Raw genomic sequence first — 20,886 nt, forward strand, 5'->3', positions numbered from 1 at the left:
ACCTTCTGCTGACGGAGTCTAAATGAAAAGCGATGCCACTTTTTTACAGACAGTGCGATTCGGTTCCTGTTTGTCACTGAATCATCCACAGAATTTAAAATTACAGAGGTTTTTCCTTCTCAGGTGTTAACATAGTTCATTTTGAGTGTAATCAATAATCTCACCATGACTGCGACCGGGCAGATGGATCGCTGGTAAAACCTTTATAGGGTTGATGTTTAAAAAGTCTGCCTTAGTCACCTTAAAGGTTTTGTACAGTAAGTTGTGTGTAAGTTGAAGCCAAAGCTGTAAATCAGCTTGCATGATTTTTTTTTTTCTTCGTCTGTTATCTCATATATTCGGAGGAGAATAAAAGTGCTTTATGGATCATGTGCAGTTTCTTCAAGAAGCAAACTTTCTACAGATTTCATTTAAAAAAAGTTGACCTTAGTGCTTCATCTTACGTAAGAGCTTGTTTTCTTTCTTTTTTTTTTTTTTTTGTTTGAGATTGAGTTACAAACTTTACCCCGATGCAGCATTACTTCCTCTTGTTATATACTGTATGACTAATTTATGACTCTGTGTTGAGGCAATATGGCATTATCTGAAGATGAATCAAACCAAACATAGCCTCATTTGGCACGAGGCTCCCGGATGTTGGTCTAAAGAATTTTTTTTTAAAGGAAATCGTTCAATATCTTGAAAACATGAAGTATTTTGCATTATTTCTCTGTATAGAGTTGGAGCACGTTTATGATTTCAAATGTGGTAATAAATGTTCAGGAGACGGCCAAGGAAGAAAGGAAGGAAGTGGAAATTCAGGGAAATATTTCTAGAAATAAGATTCACTCAGGTTGCTCGTGATGTAACATCCAGTGACAAACACACAACTGTACGTCAGTAAAACAGTCACACTTCCTGCTTATCGTATGCCTGTTTTTATTAGACGCTGCCCGTCGTCATTGTAATCATAATTGTCAATATCTTGCATGACAATGTCTCTTGGAGCTGGCTTTTTATTGATTTATTTAATTCATTATACTGCATGCTCATTATTAGAACACATGTCAGGAGGAAATTATACATATTGGCGTACATAACATTTAACTTCCATTCGTACATACATGGTGTAGCATACAGGATGTACCTTTTGTGTAACCAGTCGCACAAACACCTGATTCGGGGACGAGGCCCGTCTATAGAAGTGAGCGTGACTCGAGCGTGGCACATCGTGGCGGTGTGCAGTGGTGTCTTTCAAGAAGAAAAACATATTCCTACTTAGAACATTATTAAATCTTATTAATTGTACGCTGGGGCTTAACTGTGGATGAACGTTTATTTTTTGTAATTATATTTATATACATACAATGCGTGGAAGCATTAGCTTCAGTGGTTTAAGAGTGGACTACTGAATGAAGGCTGTGAGTTTATATCCCAGCATCACTAAGCAAGGCTCTTAACCCTGAAACATTAAGCTGTGTAAATGAGAAGTCGCTCTGGAAAAACCAGTCTGCCAAATGCTGTAAATGTAAACATCATACTTGCCAAAATTGACTTTGTGGCTTGTGATAGGATTCTGAAGTAAGATGGACAAACAGAGTAGAAATGAATGAACTCATTATCATACTGCTGTTGAAACACATCGTATTGTGTATACTTACAGGGAAACAAACCAGCTTTGTGTTTATTGATCACTGGTTTTACTGCATTCATGAACAGGTATCATCAACATTCCTGAATGAATACAAACACTGTGCTCTCACCGGAGCTGAGACTCAAACCTGGGCCCGTATTCATTACAATTCTTAGTACAAAGAGTTTCTACTAGTGAGGAAATTCCAAGAAAATTCTTAGCAATGTTTACATTTCCTTTTGAAATGAAATATCCTAATGAAGATAAAAGTTATTCATAAAGCATCTTAACCCTATAAAAGAACTCATGAGGTCAAAAAGTATTAGGAGTAGACAATATTCGACAATGATAAAAAGATACAGATTAGATCGTGTAGGGATTATTTTTGTGATATATCCATCTATGGCATTTAGAGATACACTAACGTCTCTGAAATAGAGCCGAAATACCACAGCAGCAGAAATGATATCATTTGTCTCTGACATTTCTGCTGTGTCAGAGATGTTTACATTTACATTACATTCATAACATACAGATGTTAGAACATCTCTAATACAGTATGATCAGTCACAAACATAATCCCTACACGATATAGACTCAAATATCTGAACATAGAGACAAAGTGAGGCTTATAATAGACTTAAAATAGACAACCAATCACAGTCTTCAAAAGAATGTGTGACCTAGTAACAGGTTTAAGCCCCGCCTCCTCTCTAAGGGGCTTTTTACACCTGGTCACTTCGTGCGTTTTCTGTGACCAGATAGCTATCCGATGGTAAAAAGACCAGGTCTAAATTTCCTCCGAAACGTTTTCGAGACGGATATAAATCCGATCGCACAAACCCCTTCAGGAGGTGGTCTGGGACGCGTTTCAGATGAAACTGGACAGGTGTAAATGCATGTGGTTGTTCAAGCCACATACGTCAGCGCTATACTCCTCCCAAACGGAAGTACGTCACTCGCAGGTGATCTTTCACCCAGGCGTCTCGTCGGGCCTTAAAAATGCACGAAAATGCAGCAAACAGTAAACGCTGTTTTTTGTAGCGTAAACGTCGTAACAAATTTTTTTGTCTTCTTTTTGATCGCATTCTGAAAACCGGAAATGAGGTAAAATATATTAGCATTTTGGGCGGGAGTAGAAAGATCGGATCGATATCCGATTCGCCGAGACGCGTTTATGTGGCCTAATGTAAATGGAACAGTTTTAACAAATCAGATAGCTATCGGATCAGAGAAAACACACGAAGTGACCAGGTGTAAAAAGGCCCTAATATAAAGGTTTATATTTTCCTTTCTCAGAGTTGCTCTGAGTTTGGTTCTGAATTACTCTTAAGATAAAGATCCTAGGAAATTTTAAGCTAAATTAAGAACTCTCTGAGATCATTCTTAGAATCTTTATGAATACAGGCCCTGGTGTTTTGAAGCAGACACACTACAGAACCACTGTGGCTTGTTTATGGTATGTATTTCGCTCGCATATATGTAACTATAGGTAGAGATCAGATCAGCGGCAGCATCACTCAGTCCGCTAATAAGAAACTTGACATCGTGTTGAGAAGCATAATGTTTCCAGTAAATATATTTTTTCTTAGATCTGATTTTTTTTTTAAATCTGTGTACGTGTATTTAAGTTAAAGAGCAAAAAAAAAAAAACGGCGAGAAAGAGACCACTTCAAGCCGCCGCTTCGTGCCCAAGTCTGTTGACTACCGAACAGCGCAGCAATAAAAGCTCGTGAGAAAGGCACTTGAACTGGTTACTGAACCATATGATGATGTTGGAGGTAATGAAAAAGATTGTGCAAAACGAATCAGGAGCTGGTCGTTCATGGACCGTCGTCTATCCTTATTACATCGGCTCTCACACTGCCTTTGTCGAAGTTACCTGTTGGGAAAAAAACCCTAACAGCAGGAAGGAATGATAAAATCAGCAATGACATACAGTATTAAACCATCTCTACTGTACATTTCCTCAACACTGGATGTGTTTCGTCTGAAGGGGGAATGGGTGGGGGGGGGATTCGAGCGAAGTGATTTGTTTAGGGTGGTCAGTGTCGAGTAAACAACGCCGTCCTCTTGGGGTTTGCAGTCTCAACCTGTCTGTGTGTTTTAAATAGTTTTGTGTATGGGTTTATGAGCAGGATGTTGCACACGTGTTAAAGACTATGTTCCTGCACTCCAGCTTCAGATTGTCATCATTCGTGTTCTCAGTTGCGTGTTGACAATCAATTCCATGTCAACTGTCGCAATCTGACCGATTCGGGTTTAAAATACACACACACTGTATTTGTAATCTTATCTCATGCTCCAAGTAGCGTGTTAACTCAGGAGTTTCTTCCTGCTGGGAAAGGTGATTTGCATGAAGCACACTCATGTTTGATTAAAGCATTTGGTTTGTGCATGAGCTGTTGTTGTTATTAAATAATGGAATAATGGATTGTACTTTAATCCCAGTGAGGATTAAGATACATGTCTGAAGGACTGTTATTATACTTACAGTGAGGGGAAAAGAAATACTGAATGTTTCTTACGGTTTCTGCCCAGAATACAGCGTTGTATTAGAATATGCTTCGAAAACTCAAAGCGCGTCAAGTAATAAGATTTAAGACCTTTTTTTTTTAAAGAAGCTAAAATAGTAGGAATCATTGGTGGATTTGGGTTGTACCGTTTTTTGCTTTGTTTTTTTTTTTTTGTTTTGTTTTGTTTTTTACATGTCACGTGACACATGACGATCTAGCTGACCACAGCCTGCTTGAGCATCATCATACCAGGTGGGACGAACACCCAGGACAAAGTGCTGCGTCCTTCTTCGACCTCCCTGTTATCGTGATCCTCATCATCACGGTGCTGCTCCTTCAAGACCCTTTGCTTAGTCTCCAGCCCAAAAGATGGAAGCATGAAAGGGTCGAATCGAGGCGTCTTGCCTAGCCCTGGAGCCACGTTGTTATGGCGGAGCATAGCTTCCGCCCCCATGTGCCCTGCAGACATGGAGAGATCGAGTGGAGAAGCTCCTAGAGCCATGAGAGGCCCGGAGAAGGCATGCAGCAGAGCCAGCGCAGCCCCAGGCAGCACCAAATGAGCTCTGGACGAAGTGGGCAATGTTGAAGTGTCGTTGCTGGCAACTGCGGTCTCTGTACCTGTGGAGACGGAGTGGCCGTGGGCCTTGATGTGTTTACGGAGTGAACTGGGGTCCGTGTAGCGCTTGGGGCAGCCGGCCATCTTGCAGCAGTAGGGTCTGTCCTCGTAGTGTGTTCGCGTGTGCTTAAAGCGGTCGCTGGAATTGGAGTAACGCTTTCCACATCCCTCGTATGGACACGCGTATGGTTTCTCTCCTGAAGCAAAAAAAAAAAAAGTGAGAAGATGATCGATCGGCGGTGGAAGAAAGTAAGTGTTATATAAACATTATGATGATTATTTTATCAATGTTATGGATGTTTTGACCTGAAAAAGGAAATACAGGTTTTGCCATTAATAATCGCCATTGTTCTGGGTGGAATTCGTTCATTCTGTCCATTCTGGCTACAAATCAGAGGAAGAAACACGGAGGCCATCTAACAATGATAATGTTGATCTTATATCATGTGCTGAAGTCAGGGTTCAGGAAACCATCTAAACTTTTACTTCATCTCGGTCTAAATCATGTCCCTGACTTGCTTCATGTCATCTTTAACTTGTTGCCGCGTGTCAGAGCGTATGTACCAACACGACACTGCAACTTGCCAGGATGTACTGTAGTAATTGTGGTGAATGTAGTCTGTGAGTGTGTTTGACTCACCTGTGTGTGATCGGGTGTGTATTTTAAGGTTCTCCAGGCGGGAAAAGCTTTTGCTACAGATGGGACACTGGTGTGGTTTCTCGTTGGTGTGCGTGCGGATATGGATCAGCATCTTGTACCTAACCAACAGACATGTGGCGTTATCACCTTGCATATGCAAAACAAACACATACAATAGTCATTATGACCACTAACAAGTGAAATGAATAACACAAAGAACATTTTGTTCAAAGATGACGTGTTAAAAGCAGGATAAATGTGCAAGCATAAGGATTGGCATGAGTTTGACATTTTGATGGCTAGATGACTGAGTCAGAGCATCTCCAAAACTGCCGGCCTTGTGAGGTGTTCCCAGTCTGCAGTGGTCAGTACCTATCAATAGTGGTCCAAGGAATGAACAGTGTTAAACCGGTGACCGGGTCATGGGCGATCAAGGCTCATTGGTCCGATCCTACAGACGAGTTACTTTAGCTCAGATTGCCAAAGAAGTTCATGCTGGTTCACACAGTGCATCGCAGTTTGTTGCGTATGGGGCTTCATAGCCGTGGATCAGTCGTGGTGCCCATGTTGACCCCTGTCCACTGTTGAAAGCGCCAACAATGGGCATGTGAGCATCAGAACTGGACCACGAAGCAATGGAAGAAGGTGGCCAGGTCTGATGTATCACGTTTTATTTTACTTCACGTGGATGGCTCTCACCTGGGGAACAAAAGGCACTATGGGAAAAAGGCATGTTGGTGGAGGTGGTGTGATGTTTTGGGTGATTTTCTGCTGGGAAACTTTGGGTCCTAAGATCCATGTGGAATTTACCTTGACTTGTACCACCTACTTTTCATAGAAACAGTATATTCCCTGATTGCTGTGGCCATTTACACGAGGATAATGCAAAAAAAGGTTCAGGAATGATTTGAGGAGCACAACAACGAGTTTGAGGTGTTGGCTTGTCCTCCAAATTCCCCAGATCTCAGTCCAATCGAGCATCTGTGGGATGTGCTGAACAAACAAGTCCGATCCATAGAGGCACCAACTCGCAACTTGCAAGACATAAAGGATCTGCTGCTAACATCTTGGTGCCAGATACAGTACCACAGCACACCTTCAGGAGTCTAGAGGAGACCATGCTTCGATGGGTCAGGGCTGTTATGGCAGCAAAAGGGAGACCAACTTTTTTGAGTAGTGTTTGTAGTCATGTAGTCATGTGTCAGATCATCATAAACTCCATGTTTGAGTCGTACACAGCTCAGTGGTTCGGTTCCTGTTAAAAATCATGCTGTACTAAAATTTCTGGTACACGTTGAACAAATTCTCAGGACAGATCAAGCTGCATTGCTTATGAGAAGTTATTAAATCCTGCTCTAAGGTAATTAATCATTTTACCTTTAATTAATGATCAAATAAAAAGCAGAAAGTGTTGTGTAACGGTGCAGATTGCCGATTAATTCTGGTGTCATTGAAAAAATAATCAATTCCAGGGTGGGACCGCACCGCGTCATTATCAGGTGTTTTATTGCTTGCTTAGTCACTACATATTAAGCAGCGAGTAGTAGGGGATATGAATCTGTCAGCCTTTGATAGCTTACTCATTTGCACTTGTAATTTTGCTGAGTAGACACAAAACATTGAGGTGAGGAGACAATTTTTTATTTTCATGGATCAGAGTAAATTTTCATGTTGGTGTTGTTTTTGTGTTGAGAGCTTGTAGGATATTAGTCATTTAAAAACAAAACACTCATTAAAAAGCCAGAAGTAGTAGCTTTATTTTGAGTCATATTTTAGCTATCAAGTAAAAGCCATGTGGCAGCTAGCTTAGCATGTTTTTCAAGAAGTCAGTTGGGGATGGTTGTCTCATAGCTCGCGGGGTTGGTTGTCACATGTGACAACCAACCCCTCAAGTATTAGAATTTGTTTTTTTTTTCAACTGAGAATGTGCAGACAGTGATATATTGTGTCTTTGTGTGTAAGTCCAGGGAAGTATGGCTCAGATGTGTTCGCTGCCAAATGTGGGCACACAAAGATTGTACCCCTGGCAATCCAGGGGCATACATTTGTCACAACTGTGATCCTTGTGACTCTCAATGAAGCACAGCCTATGCTTTGCAGTGTTTCCTACTTTAGTTCAGTAGATTGTTAAAAATATTGTACATGTAGACCTTTTAAAGGGATAGTTCACCCAAAAATGAAAATTCTGTCATTATTTACTCACCCTCTTGTTGTTAGGAACCTGTATAAATTTTGTTGCTCTAATGAACACAAAGGAAGATATTTTGAGAAATGTTTGTAACCAAACCGTTCGTGGACCCCATTCACTTCTATAGTAGGAAAAAAGAATACTATAGAAGTGAATGGGGTCCACGAACGGTTTGGTTACAAACATTTCTTAAAATATCTTCCTTTGTGTTCATTAGAACAAAGAAATGTATACGGGTTTGTAACAACATGAGTGAGTGAATGATGACAGAATTTTCATTTTTGGGTGAATTATCCCTTTAAGACTGTTGTTCTGTTTGTTTTTGTTTGCTGTTGTTTGCAGGGGAGTACATTTGTCACAACTGTGATTCTTGTGACTCTGAATGAGGCACAGCCAGTGCTGTGCAGGGTTTCCTACTTTAGTTCAAATTGTTAAGAGTATTGGACATGTGGACCTTTTAAGACTGTTGGTCTGTTTGGTTTTGTTTGCTGTTAGGCAATAATGAATTGATAATAAAGAGGTTTTAGCACTAAAAATTATTTCATTTTACCTCTCAACACAGTAGACAATTCAAGTAACTGATTACCCACTTTAATCCCATTGTTTAAACATAAGAGGCATTGATGACAACTATCATAGGGGTGGTATTCATATTAAAACTTATTTGCAATTTCTAGCTTAAAAAACTAAAAGGTTACACATTATCTTTTTAGATCCCAATTTATCACTGAAATCCTATTGAACCTCTATAGGGACAACCAACCCCATACCTCATGACAACCAACCCCGTAATGGGGTTGGTTGTCACATTGTGTCAGAGTGTCTTTGATGGTTAATTACTTCATGTTACAATACATTCTAAAAGTAAGTATACACATTTAAAGCCAAGACCCCAAGTTTTCATTTCCTGTAGGAATTACTGCTGAAAGATTTTTTGAAGATGAGCAATTCATGCATGAGTAAAAATTGTGACAACCAACCCTGGTCTCCACCTAAACATTTTAGATAAACTTTAGAGTATAAACTACAGCTGCTACTTCTGTATGGTACTTTCTTTTAAAGTTTGAATCACGTGATGAAGGGATTTGTATTTTGTTTCGGTTCAGATTAATGACGAGGTAGTGATTTAAACGGCAGTCATATTTATATTCCAAAATCAGTTGAACAACAGCATTAAAACCACCATTGAAGATGAGCACACCAGTTATTAATTCCAAAGCAAACTGCACCCTTTATTTGCCCTCAGGGTGCAACTTTTAATCTTTACTCTTCCTCCTCCTTCTTTTACCTTTTAAAATAAGTAAATAAGTCTTTTAGATCTCCGGCTCCACGTCCTATACACGTAAACCATGTTACACGTGACTAAAGAGGCACGACATGATGTTCACAAATAACTTAAATGGTGTACTAATTTCACTACACACAGTGTGTGTGTGTGTGTGTGTGTGTGTGTGTGAGAGAGAGAGATGCTGACTGTTGTCAGTCATTGTAAACGTAGATGGAGTATCATGTTATCAATATCATTTGTTTTTTTATCTTTTAGTCACTATTATGCATCATATATATAGTGATGAAGTCAATACTGAAATGAAACCGTACAGACAGAGCAAGTAAAACTTCCCGGTGTTGTGCCATGTCTGAATCAAGGTGCATAACATCCTCTTCCACCTAATATTTAAATGTTGTGTAGCTGAGGGTTTTTTTTTTCATTATCGGAGTTATTATTAATTCTAAAGACACCAGAAGACGTGCTTGTAATCCTGGTCACCTGGCATTGAAGCCGCGGCCCTTGCGTGCGCAGCCCTCCCAGTGGCAGCAGTAACCCGAACTCCTCTCCGGCTTGACGTGAGACTCCGTCACATGATCCACTAAATCCTGCAGGCACTCAAACAGCAGGTGGCACTGCAGAGCCGTGCAGAGAGAGAAAAAAGTGGATTAAAACGGACACCAGGGGGCAGTGGAACTCTGATTAGGAGGATTTTTAAAGTAACAGGTACTGAAGGACTGAGTTTTGGGGGAAAAAAAACCCTATGATGTTCTGGTAGCTTTTCGTTTCTTTTTTTTTTTTACACTTTAGATGTTTGTGTTTTGTATTTTAAACAGATCTACGAGTCACCAGTTCATTGTTGCCTTGAGAAATCCCTCAAAACATCAAGTGCTTCATTGAGGCTCTGCTGTTCTCGGTTCTCAGCACGGTCGGCTTGCTCACCCGTAGCCATCGGCAGGCGAGCTGTTCCTCCACCGGTTCTGGGGAATCCCGTCTGTCCCGGCGCTGAGCAGTCAGTACAGAGCTGGGGGGAAGGAGGCTGCCCCCTGCCCCGATCGGTAGGAAAAACTGGAAACCTACAGACTCTGAATCCTGTGTGAGAGGCAGGTTGGTGTTGGTTTGTGTGTATAGACAGCGAAAGAAAGAGAGATACGTAGACACAGCACACGAGTTTGAATCTCAGATAACATCTATAAAAATTTCTATCTTGCCCACATCAAGATAACAATCCAAATCTTCACATACTAAATATTAAGAAATAAGAATCGCACCCCACACCCACAATATACATTCATGTCTACAGATCCACCTAGATCATATTGTTTACATGCTGTTACGTTTTTTTTCTATCTTGCCAATTCAATCAATAGCTGTTTTGCACACCACATTTTAGTACCTCGTCTAACTGCTGCAATTACATAAGTGTAAATAGGTTTAAATAGAACCGTATGAGGCACATGGCATGAGTGCCTAGGACTAACTCTGTTTTGTTCTACATATGTAGCACTGTCTTTGTTCTATGTTGCACCGTGGTCCTGGAGAGACGTTTATACCAGACAGTATAAAAAAAACGAGAGGAACCTAAAGCTGCTCGTTGTGTACGATAGAGGTAATGATGAATAGAAAAAGAAGCATGGGGGGTGATAGCACCGGCACCCTGCTGTCTGTGTTTGGAGGAGGATTTCATCAGCAGCTTATCACTGAGGGCGGGATGGACAGAACCGTACTCAGATAAATCCTAGAAGAAAGCCTAAGAGACTCGACTCGGCTGTGGCAGAGTTACGGTATATCTTTTAACCAAACCCTCCAGACTTAATCTGTTCTTTCTATCCAGTCCGACAGAACTGGAGACATTTTGCAAAGAAGAACGGGTAAAACATGACTTTCCCTTGACAAGGAGTGAAGAGGAATTCATATTCCACAGCAGAAAGAACAAAGTATTTATGGTCGAATCCATGGTGATTTAGCTTATCTCCCTAGCTAAATAAAATGTAATGTTTTATATCCATTTTTTTTTCCAAGACATTCATCATTTTATCATTCCTGCTTTGCTAAAATCCCATCTTTTATTCTTCTGTCTTCTTCTATCTTATTGTCTCTGTTGCTGATTTAAAAAGGAAATCGCAACTCACTTAGCCACGAGGAACTGCTCTCTTACTGAATAAGTTCTCTTACTGAAATCGACACTGATGATTCAGTCCCTCAGGCATCCGTGAAACTTGTCTAACAAACTTCCTTTCAGCTGGGTAAGTACGGGGTCTGTCTAAAACATGATGGCGACGGCGATTCAAGAGCAAATTAAACCAATCCTGGAACATAGCCTGAGATGGAGTGTGTTTAATTTCCCTCTGTTCTCTGTATGTGTTTGTGTGTTGAAGCTCACCCTGGCCTGCGGGGGCGACAGAGGACCGCAGCTGGAAGAGGAGTGTTGAGGAGAGGGAGGAGACGAGGGACACACACTGAGGTCTGGCTTTGAGGATGTGGGAGAGTCGGCGATATCTGCAAACACAACCAGCAGGAATCAAACCACAGCTCTGTGTAACGTTTGTGTATTAAAATTACTCAAACTCCTATTTGAATATTCTTTACACATTCAAAGGTGTTTTGCCTGTGACTAAAGGGCTCTGAATAAACATGTTTTTTTTAACCCAGTACAGAATTGTAGAATCCAAACATAAATAAGTTACTACTTCAAGCAAAACCTATTATTTTTTCGGTGGCACAGATGACGTTATCACGCAACATGACCTGAAGTTATTTTTGTGCCGTTCCTGCCATTTTTTTTTCTTACAATAAAGTTGCCCGTTTAAACTGATTTTAAACAACTGGGATAATGATAATGCGGTTACTGAAGAAGGAGAGCGGTTAATATGTCGTTTCCATGGTAACAAGTTTCATGTTAAACTCACTCTACCGCTTACCCGAACTTCTCGGGTCACGGGGAGCCTGCGCCTATCTCAGGCGTCATCGGGCATCGAGGCAGGATACACCCTGGACGGAGTGCCAACCCATCGCAGGGCGCACACACACTCTCATTCACTCACACAATCACACACTACGGACAATTTTCCGGAGATGCCAATCAACCTACCATGTATGTCTTTAGACCGGGGGAGGAAACCAGAGTACCCGGGTACCAACATCTCAGACCTTACTTAGCTCGTTAGAGCTATGGCCTGTTCGTGATCATCATGAAGAAAGGCTAGATGATTTAAATTTCAGCTTTATACAGTAAATACTCTGACTCTTTATACTTTGTCCCAGCGATCGGCAGCCATGGTGATAATGGATGCCCACGGATTAGGAGCAGGCTACAAGAAGATAGCAAAGTGTTTTCAGGTACGGTTTCCTCAGATCTTACCCTTAGCTGCTGTTTTTTTTTAATTACAGAAACAGTGGAGGTCAAACTGAGGTCTGGAGGAACCTTTCAGAAAGAACCACTAGCGAGATTTTGCTAGAAAGGCTAATCAAAGCATCCTGATGGTCTGGAAAATACATGTAGATGGATGGAGTCATCAGAAGAAATCACAAGTTTTCTGGATGAAAAGTTTGCAAATGAATATCGAATCAAATGGAAGTTTACAGGACTTGATTCCAAAAGGGATCAGACTTGTTTGGTGAAATAAAGGGAAAGAACACTTCCATCTCTCCAACTGTTTAAGCATGGGGTGGATCCATCATGCTTTGGGTTTGTGTTGCAGCCAGTAGCACGGGTAGGATTTCGCTGGTCGAGGGAAGAATGGATTCAATTAAATACCAGCAAATTCTGGAAGCAAACTTCACAAAGCCTGTAAAGAGGCTGGAGATGAAGAGGATAGGATAATGAGCTTAAACAATGGACTACCTCAGGAGGCACAAGCTGAAAGTTTTGGCCATACAGTCCCCGACCTAAACATCCTCAAAAATGTGGATAAACCTCAAAAGAACAAAATGGCCTAAGTCTGAGTGAAAGGACAAATGGGTGAAAATCCTCCAAAGAAGAATTAAGACTGGCTACAAAAGGCATTGTGATGCTTTCCAAAGTGGGTGTCACTGCAGGGTGCGCAAACTTTTTCCTCAGGAACCTTTTTTTTTAATACGAAGCTCATCTGCTTGCAATATACAGTAGGGCTTCTGGTATGTTGAGTTACGAACTCGTTCTTATTTAAATCTATTGTCTTCATCCAAATGCTGTCTGACATCCATAATGTGTGTGTGTGTGTGTGTGCTGACCTGTGTCAGAGCTGCGTGTCGGGCGTGGTACCCTGGTCCGGGCAAATCGGAGCGGGGCGCAGATGGATGTCCTGTGTCCCCTCTCCCGGCTTGAGGAAACCTTCAGGTCCAGAGGCTCGTCTAAGGAGAGCATGGCGTGTCTGTGGACATTAAAAAAAAACCTGAAGTAAGTAAAGTAAGTAGGAGAAGATTAGAAATGTTTCTGTAAGAACGTTTCTTTCACACACACACACCCACATACACACGCATGTATGCAAAACGTCCCTCCCTCCCTCCCTCGCTCGCTCGCTCACGGGCCGCACGCACACAGCTGGAAAAAGACGACGTACTAAATTTACTTCAGGCGACTGTAAGTGATTTACATTTCTTACTGCTAGACGAGTACCAGCTACACACACGCACAATTACATCCTCCATCACGCATGCTGACGAGGTACAGTTGTCTCGGCATCTGGCCTATATCCACAGGCAGCGGCCGCGCGTGTGTGCGTGTGTGTGTGTGTGTGTGTGCGCGTGCGCGTGTGTGTGTTAGTAAAACCGGTCACTAAGTGCATTATCCCCACCACACTGTCATACAGTTGTGCTTCGCTGTGTTTTTATACTGTTTTGCTTCCACTCAGTGGCATTGCTAGAAGATTTCGTTCCCAACGGTATCACATGACTCAATCATTAAGCAACACACACACACATACACACATCACTGAGGCCTTTTCCCTCTCCAAGGAAACTCCCTTCAGTTTAGGAACGCAGACTTTCATGGTCTTGCAAGCCACTCCCTGGAAACACACACTCTCACTCCTCTCACATTTTCTCCCCTTTCCTTTCCTTTTCTTTCTTTCTTTCTTTTCTACGCACCAGAAATACATACACACACACACACACACACGCACACACAGTCTCTCTCCTCCCTGCACTTTTCTTCTCCTCCCTCGTCATTCCTGTGTTTTTGCCAGCTACTTTTCCCCTCCTTTACTTTGCCTCCCTGCTTTCTTACACCCGAGCTCTCTCTCACTCTCTCTCTCTTGCGCGCACACACACACACACACACACACACACACACACACACACACACACACACACACACCCTGAAGTAACTGATCCTTCAGTGCTCACTGTTCTCTTACACAGTCTCAGCTCTAAACAATACAACTTTGACTACTGCTGAAAATGTAATAGAATATTAAAATGGTGTGATATGACACCCGACTGAGAAAGAGAAGAAGAAATGAAGTGAGTTCACGAGCACACGGGTCACTGTAACCCTAAAGTATGTCTCTGAATCTTGTCTTCTTCACTACCGAGATGTATTTTATTTATTTATTTATTTATTTAAATCTAACTCAAACCGCTTTATTAAAAGCAGAATCATGTTGTCCTTCTCTTCTCTTCTCTCTTCACTCCTACATCAATTGTCACCACCGTTCTCTTCCTTTCTCCGTCTTCTGTTAGCTATGACTCCGAGTTACACCACTGTTCTCTCTGTCATCCTCTACTCTGCATCTTCCCCCTTCACTACCCCTACAGTACGTTTACCCCTCCACCTTCGCCTTTCTTTTTCTTTCACCCTCTGCCTTTTTCTTTACTCGGCTCAGCCTCTCTTTTCGTTTCTCCGTGCTTCTTGCCATTTTTTTATTTTTTTTTCTTCTCGCTCCGGACTCTTCCAGCGGCTCAGCTCGTCTTTTTCCGCCACCTCGGCTTTTTTCTGTAACTTTCTATAACGATTTCTATAATCACTTTTCTGTTCCCTTTCTCTTACACTGCGGGGTTTTTGTAAATGTTTATCTTTTCTACTTGTGATGTCTCATATTTAACATTCTCCTGTTTTCTCCCTCCCTCCCTCGGTCTCTCTTACCGGCAGTGACTCCTTCCTTCCAAAGCTCTGATGCACTGCCCATATTCAGTCCACACACACACACACACACACACACACACACACACACACACACACACACACACACACACAGTCTGTATGCCACATGCAATCCAAGTGTCTCCTATTATAAAGGAGTGGTTCGCTCACGCAAATATCCACACACACACACACACATTTATGCATAACAGGATGAGGTCTGAGCACAAAGCAGAGCTGACTAATGAGCCGCTGATGAGAGAGACACGACAGCTTCCAAAAAAAGAGATGAAAATTCACCCCTCCTTCTTTGGTTTTTGCTTGTGGTTTTAATTTTCAGTCCAAACTCTGGTGATGTTTCTCTGGAAGAAGGACCAGACATTCCTCCAGTCTAAGTGGTGGCCAGCTTTACTAAAGCAGATTCCACCCTAAATATTGCAGTCTGTTGCATCGCGTCCATCTTTCTGAAGGCATCGCAGGCATTGTTAGCGCGTCGCCTTCAGTATTTACATTTACAGCATTTGGCAGACGCTCTTATCCAGAGCGACTTACTGTACATTATCTCATTTTTGTACAACTGAGCAATTGAGGGTTAAGGGCCTTGCTCAGGGGCCCAACAGTGGCAGCTGGTGGACCTCTTATTGAACTCACAACCTTACGATCGGTTGCCCAACACCTTAACCACTAAGCTACCACATGCTCCCGTATATAGGAGTCGAAATGAAAGATGTATAATGTATTAATAAGTGCTGCTCAGCTGTTATTCCTCCGTCATGTGAAGGCCAAGGAGCTGCCAGTGCAGGTGAAGCGAGCCCTGGTTAGGGTGGAAAATCAAAACAAACCCATCACACTAACATTAGGTACGGCCAAATAAACCATTTGGTTTACTCTTAAAAAAAAAAAAAAAAGAATGCCTTGGTGAGCTCATGAACACGAAAAATCTTCGGTGGATGATGAGAATTCTATCCCTGGTGAAGAAGAACCAGAGAAGACTTGGTACGCCCGGAAATCAGTTTAGTTTAAAAAAAGCTTTGCTTAAACGAATCCTGAACAGGTCTGGAACAATATCCTATGGAGAGATGAGGTGAAGTTTAACTTGAAGCAGATTGAAGGGAGAAGAAGGGTATGGAGAAGGGAAGGAACTGCTCATGATCTAAATCATACCACCTTAGTTGTGTGGGTGTGGAACTGGTTCCTTCTGTTTTTCTGAAGATGTGACTGCTGATGGAAAGCAGCAGGATGAATTCTCAAGCGTACACACGAGACCTGTATTATCTGCTCACGTTCACCCAAACGCTTCAAAACGCATCAGACTACACCCGCAGTCCGACGAGGAACGGAAGCAAACTGCGAGAAACCCTTCCGGTTGTCAGGCAGTCAGTGAGCACCAAAGCTTTAACACAAAAGAATTCATTTATCGCGATGGATCGTCTAATTACTTTTGGTCCCTTAAAGCTGAAAATTAGCACTTAGGTTTATTATGGGATTCAAATTTCAATATAGTGTTGTAGACAGACAGGAAGTCCAAAAAGTTGTGAACCTGATTGTATATCGGATATAAACATGTCCTGTGTGTTTAAAAATAAACTAATAAATAAATAAATAAACAAATAAATAAAAAGAAATAAACAGTACTTGCTTTGACGCGATATTCTGCTTGTCTCGGGTCCTAGGCTACCGATTTGTCCACCACCGTGAGGTTCTCTTGCGAGAGCGAGACAGGGAACGGATTTAAATTGGGAATCGATATGGAAGTGAAGGGAGAGGAATGGAAAGTGAACTGAAAATGAAGGAACCGTACAATATCAGGACCGAGTATAAGCCATGTGGCTCAATTTTGCTTCTTCGGTGTCTGTCTTTTTTTTTCCTTCTTCTTCTTCTTCTTCTTCTTCTTCTTTCCTGTCTGTCCTCCAAATCTGAACACACAGTCTGAACACACACACACACACACACACACACACACACACATACACACATTTATATACATTCCTCAGTGTGCAGCAGATTCACTCAATTTGTTTTCAATGTGCTTTTGTGTGTGGAACAGAAATGCAGGGAAATGCGCCAAGCTCATAAACAATAACAAAAACCAGCTGCTGGCCTGACATGCCGAGAGAAAGTAAGTGTGTGTGTGTGTGTGTGTGTGTGTGTGTGTGTGTGTGTGTGTGTGTGTGTGTGTGTGTGAGAGAGAGAGAGAGAGAGAGATTGGTGCTGCCTTTACTTTGCGAGGTAAAACAATATAGCTTTATGTGACAGAAATCAACTGTCTTCACTTCCTCTCTCTCTCTCTTTCTGTCCTGAGAAGGTCTTCACTAGACTTTTCTCTCTCTCTCTCTCTCTTTCTCTCACTCAGGTTATATTTTCCATCCCCTTTCTTCCCCCCTTACACAGAGGGGGAGAGGAATTCTCAGCGTGTTTGTTTTGGAAATACATCACCCTGCAGGGACCACAACGTGAAAGTGTGTGTGTGTGTGTGTGTGTGTGTGTGTGTGTGTGTGTGTGTGTGTGTGTGTGTGTGTGTGTGTGTGTGTGTGTGTAAAAGAAAGAGAGAGAAACAGAGGCAGACACACACACACACACACACACACACACACACACACACACACACACAGGAGCTGAGTCGGTTTGATGTCTCACAAGAAAAGAATGTCTTTCTATGATGCTTTACCAAACCGCTAAACCTGATGACCTTCCTAACATTACTGACAGAGTTGTCACAAAGACTCACACACGCATACATACACACTCCCACACACTCTTACGGTCATATAGGCATGTCAAACATCTCGCCTTCGTCTCTCTTTCCCCCTTCCCCGGCTGCTGTTTTTGCACACACTAGCTTCGCTCTTACACTGAGTTGCATCATTACCGCTTTGCAGTTTTGGCTTATTTTCAGGCCAAGACATGTTGCTAAGGAACCAGCTCTGTCCTGGCGACTGGAAAAACTAAGCTACATACTATCACATCTCATTCTCCTGTACTAAATACGAAGTCAAACCGCTTCCTACGTTTAGACTAAAAGGTAGATCCCTTTTGCTCAACACTATACTACTGCACATCACCAAGCTCACTGAATACGAACTATAAAGTGTCGAAACGTATCCATACTGTCATACTCCATAACGTAACTTCATACTTCTGCACTAATAAGAGTGTCCTTTACTTACAGATCCCCGTACTAATCTGTAACATCCTAAAGAATATGCTAAAATAGCAAGCTACCTCCTTTAACCTGTATTTAACATATATCACTATGGGATACTACCTCATTGGACGATATGTTACCAAAATAATGCATTAGCATACTGCCTGTGCCTCGGTACAAAGCACGACTGTAATGCCTTTCTTCTAATACTGCCAGAAATAAACAGTATTTAGTATAACAGTAAATATAATACTTTCGTATCGTGAGTGTGCACTAAATACAGTTAGTATGTCAAGCCACCACAGGGGTTGTCAAGTGGTTAAGTATATTAAGAGTTCACCACCTTACCTTGCACTACAATGTGCCTACAAAATGATACAAAGCTAAATAGTACATCGGATCGTCGCATGATACCAAATTAAACGCTATACTCGTTAAATGAGTATGCTATGAGTACGCCACTTCGCCTCACACTACAACGCACACGGCACATCAAAAAAGAAAGCTGCGTCAACAAACCCCTGTTTGTACAACTACATAGTACGTTGCCTTCGATACTCCAGAGAAGGTGTATCATGCAGTCGTACTAATAAAGTCCCCATAACGTAGCTCGGGAGTCGTGATTTGTTAGTATCCTGTCTTGTTGAGTTTCTTGACTCAACAGCCAATTAGCTGTCGCAAGTAGCTTTGTGAACTAGCATGAGAACCAGATCGATTTACCATCTTCACAGTATTACTGTACACGTTTAGACCGAGCGGCGCCGATGGTAACCAAGCGCCGTTTGGTAAATAAAATGACGTTTATTTTAATAACAGAGGCGAAAAACTGGCGGCGTTTAAACCCGAAATCGTGTTCTCGCTAAGTCTGAGGAAGAGTCGTTCAAAGTAACCACCATATTACAACGTTCCACAAGCTTCAAAATGAATTACCTTCAACCATGCAAGGGCTATCTAGTAAAATATATACATAACAAACGTTTGGTGCTCACTTTTAATCAAGACACGCCCCCTGGGGGTGGGACAAAAACCTTTCAGAAAGCATTTCATTGGACGAAGACAAGACTAGTACAGGATGACGCCTATGTATATATTTATATTGTTCTCACTTTTATCATGTCTCTAGACGTGCTGTGGCAATAAACCCCTCTTTAAACACTCTGAAGAGGCTTAAAGTACTATGTGATGTGGGACGTTAGCTTGTAGCCGTTTTTATTGCGCGCCCGCGCGCGCCCACGGTACCGGTGTAAAAACGTTACACTCGAACTGCGTCCGTTCCACCTGTAGATGCATCATGTCACGCGCACAACCCGGTCCACTGTATGTAGGTATTGTGTACGTATGTATGTGTGTATGGTGTATGTATGCATGCATGTATGGTGTATGCATGTATGGTGTGTGTATGTGTGTATGGTGTATGTATGTATGGTGTGTGTGTGTGTGTGTGTGTGTGTGTGTGTGTGTGTGTGTGTGTGTGTGTGTGTGTGTGTGTGTGTGTGTGTGTGTACCAGCAGCCTGAGAGTCCAGTTATACAGCTAGCACAGGGACGTTGGGGCTTTAGCCTCAATGTCAGTCAGCTGGCCAGATGTTTCTGTTAAAAAAACAATAATTCCCAGATGACTAAAATGTTTTGTGCGAGATTGCAGCCTACCTTTTTTGTTGTTGTTGTTGTTTTTTGTTACCTTTGTGGATGGGTTTAGTCGATCAGGTCGCTCCGTTTTTCCTCTAGAGGATTTCGGACACTTGATGATAACGATGAAGATGACGATGATGATGATGATGTTGCGTCTTGATGTTAATTCCTTCTGAAAGGAACAAAAAACCAAAAAAAAAAAAAAAACTCCAGCGATGAAAGAATAAGACGACGAAGAGCCAGAAAAGCGGTTGTGCTCCTCTGTAAATGATTTGTCTTGGACACTTGTAGCCTTCTGGTGAACTTGTCGGATTTGTCTAATCTAGAGTCACAATCAAGTTGCTTATAGAAAAAAGACACAGAATTTTGCTTTGTTTTATAGAATAACAGAGTAGCATCGCTCGTGCACGACGCCTGTCAAGTGTGTGTGTGACCGTGTGTGTGTGTATGGCGCTCTCTCTCTCTCTCTCTCTCTCTCTCTCTCTCTCTCTCTCGCCCGCTCTCTCTCGCGTGCACGCACGCGCGCGGTCGCCGTCTGGCTCTCCTCCCTCCGCGTCCCCGTGTGGCTGCGCGCGCCCTGTGCCAGACTGCGCATACTAAACTGACTACATAGGCTGCTATTTATCGGCCTGTACACTATTAAATTCTACACAATTTAATGCAGTAGTGTATGGCTTTAAGACGTAGCCTCAAAGTGCTCACATAAGTGGTTTAAGTTTTTTTAGAGGATATATGGTTTGTGATAATTGTAAAGTGTTTTTATTAATGTATGCTTTAAAACGTGTTTAATTGTTCCGCGTAAACGCGCGACACCTGGCGGTTAGAGTACGAAACGCGTGATGAAAAATGAGGCGCGTGAAACCAATCGACCAATCAGAGCTGTTCTACGGTGACATCAGGTGGCCACATGTGGTTATGACTTGTACACATGTACGTACAAGTGTTGGGAGTATCAATGGTTACAAAAACTTTTTAAACCATCTGGATGTGAACACAATATTGTTACATCCATAGTAGTAGACCTTAATGCTCATCCTGAAGATCTTTGGTGCTGCTTGATGCTATAATATTTACGGTATACGGTTGTAAATGAGTAATTATTGTCACACGGACTAGGGCAGGTTTCATTTTGAGTCTGGTTCCTCACAAGGCTTCTTCCTCCCGTCGTACCAGGGAGTGTTTCCGCACCGCCATTGCATCTCGCTTGCTTT

The 20,886-nt window shown here is 42.0% G+C and overlaps 1 protein-coding gene and 1 long non-coding RNA gene across 5 annotated transcripts; one reads left to right on the plus strand and one right to left on the minus strand.

Moving 5' to 3' along the window:
- Nucleotides 1-901: 901 nt before the first annotated feature.
- glis2a (GLIS family zinc finger 2a) lies at nt 902-20,167 on the minus strand. 4 transcript variants are annotated; one of them, XM_027168591.2, is made up of 9 exons: nt 19,725-20,167; nt 19,551-19,633; nt 16,702-16,829; nt 13,052-13,191; nt 11,223-11,338; nt 9,782-9,931; nt 9,341-9,474; nt 5,385-5,503; nt 902-4,941 (listed from the first exon to the last, which is right to left on the minus strand). In XM_027168591.2, exons 4-9 carry the CDS (start codon nt 13,182-13,184, stop codon nt 4,343-4,345), a joined length of 1,251 nt encoding a protein of 416 aa, XP_027024392.1. In that variant the 5' UTR covers nt 13,185-13,191; nt 16,702-16,829; nt 19,551-19,633; nt 19,725-20,167; the 3' UTR covers nt 902-4,342. The 4 variants fall into 4 exon arrangements, with proteins under 4 accessions (XP_027024392.1, XP_027024391.1, XP_027024395.1 ...); XM_027168590.2 differs by lacking the exon at nt 16,702-16,829 and having other exon boundaries at nt 19,725-20,166; XM_027168594.2 differs by lacking the exons at nt 16,702-16,829; nt 19,551-19,633; nt 19,725-20,167 and adding an exon at nt 13,454-14,942.
- LOC125141071 lies at nt 10,273-13,028 on the plus strand. Its single transcript, XR_007140430.1, has 3 exons — nt 10,273-11,085; nt 11,218-11,377; nt 12,230-13,028. It is a non-coding gene; the product is annotated as an uncharacterized LOC125141071 (long non-coding RNA).
- Nucleotides 20,168-20,886: the final 719 nt, after the last annotated feature.

Source organism: Tachysurus fulvidraco, chromosome 1 (assembly GCF_022655615.1).
Source record: "Tachysurus fulvidraco isolate hzauxx_2018 chromosome 1, HZAU_PFXX_2.0, whole genome shotgun sequence".
Lineage (NCBI taxonomy): Eukaryota > Metazoa > Chordata > Actinopteri > Siluriformes > Bagridae > Tachysurus > Tachysurus fulvidraco.

Coding starts and splice junctions, on each gene's coding strand:
- glis2a (XM_027168591.2), bottom strand. CDS start 13,184: ATGCTCTCCTTAGACGAGCCTCTGGACCTGAAGGTTTCCTCAAGCCGG. Junction 11,339..13,051: donor GACACGCAGCTCTGACACAG/GTCAGCACACAC, acceptor TTGTGTTTGCAG/ATATCGCCGACTCTCCCACA. Junction 9,475..9,781: donor TCGCCTGCCGATGGCTACGG/GTGAGCAAGCCG, acceptor ACGGCTCTGCAG/TGCCACCTGCTGTTTGAGTG.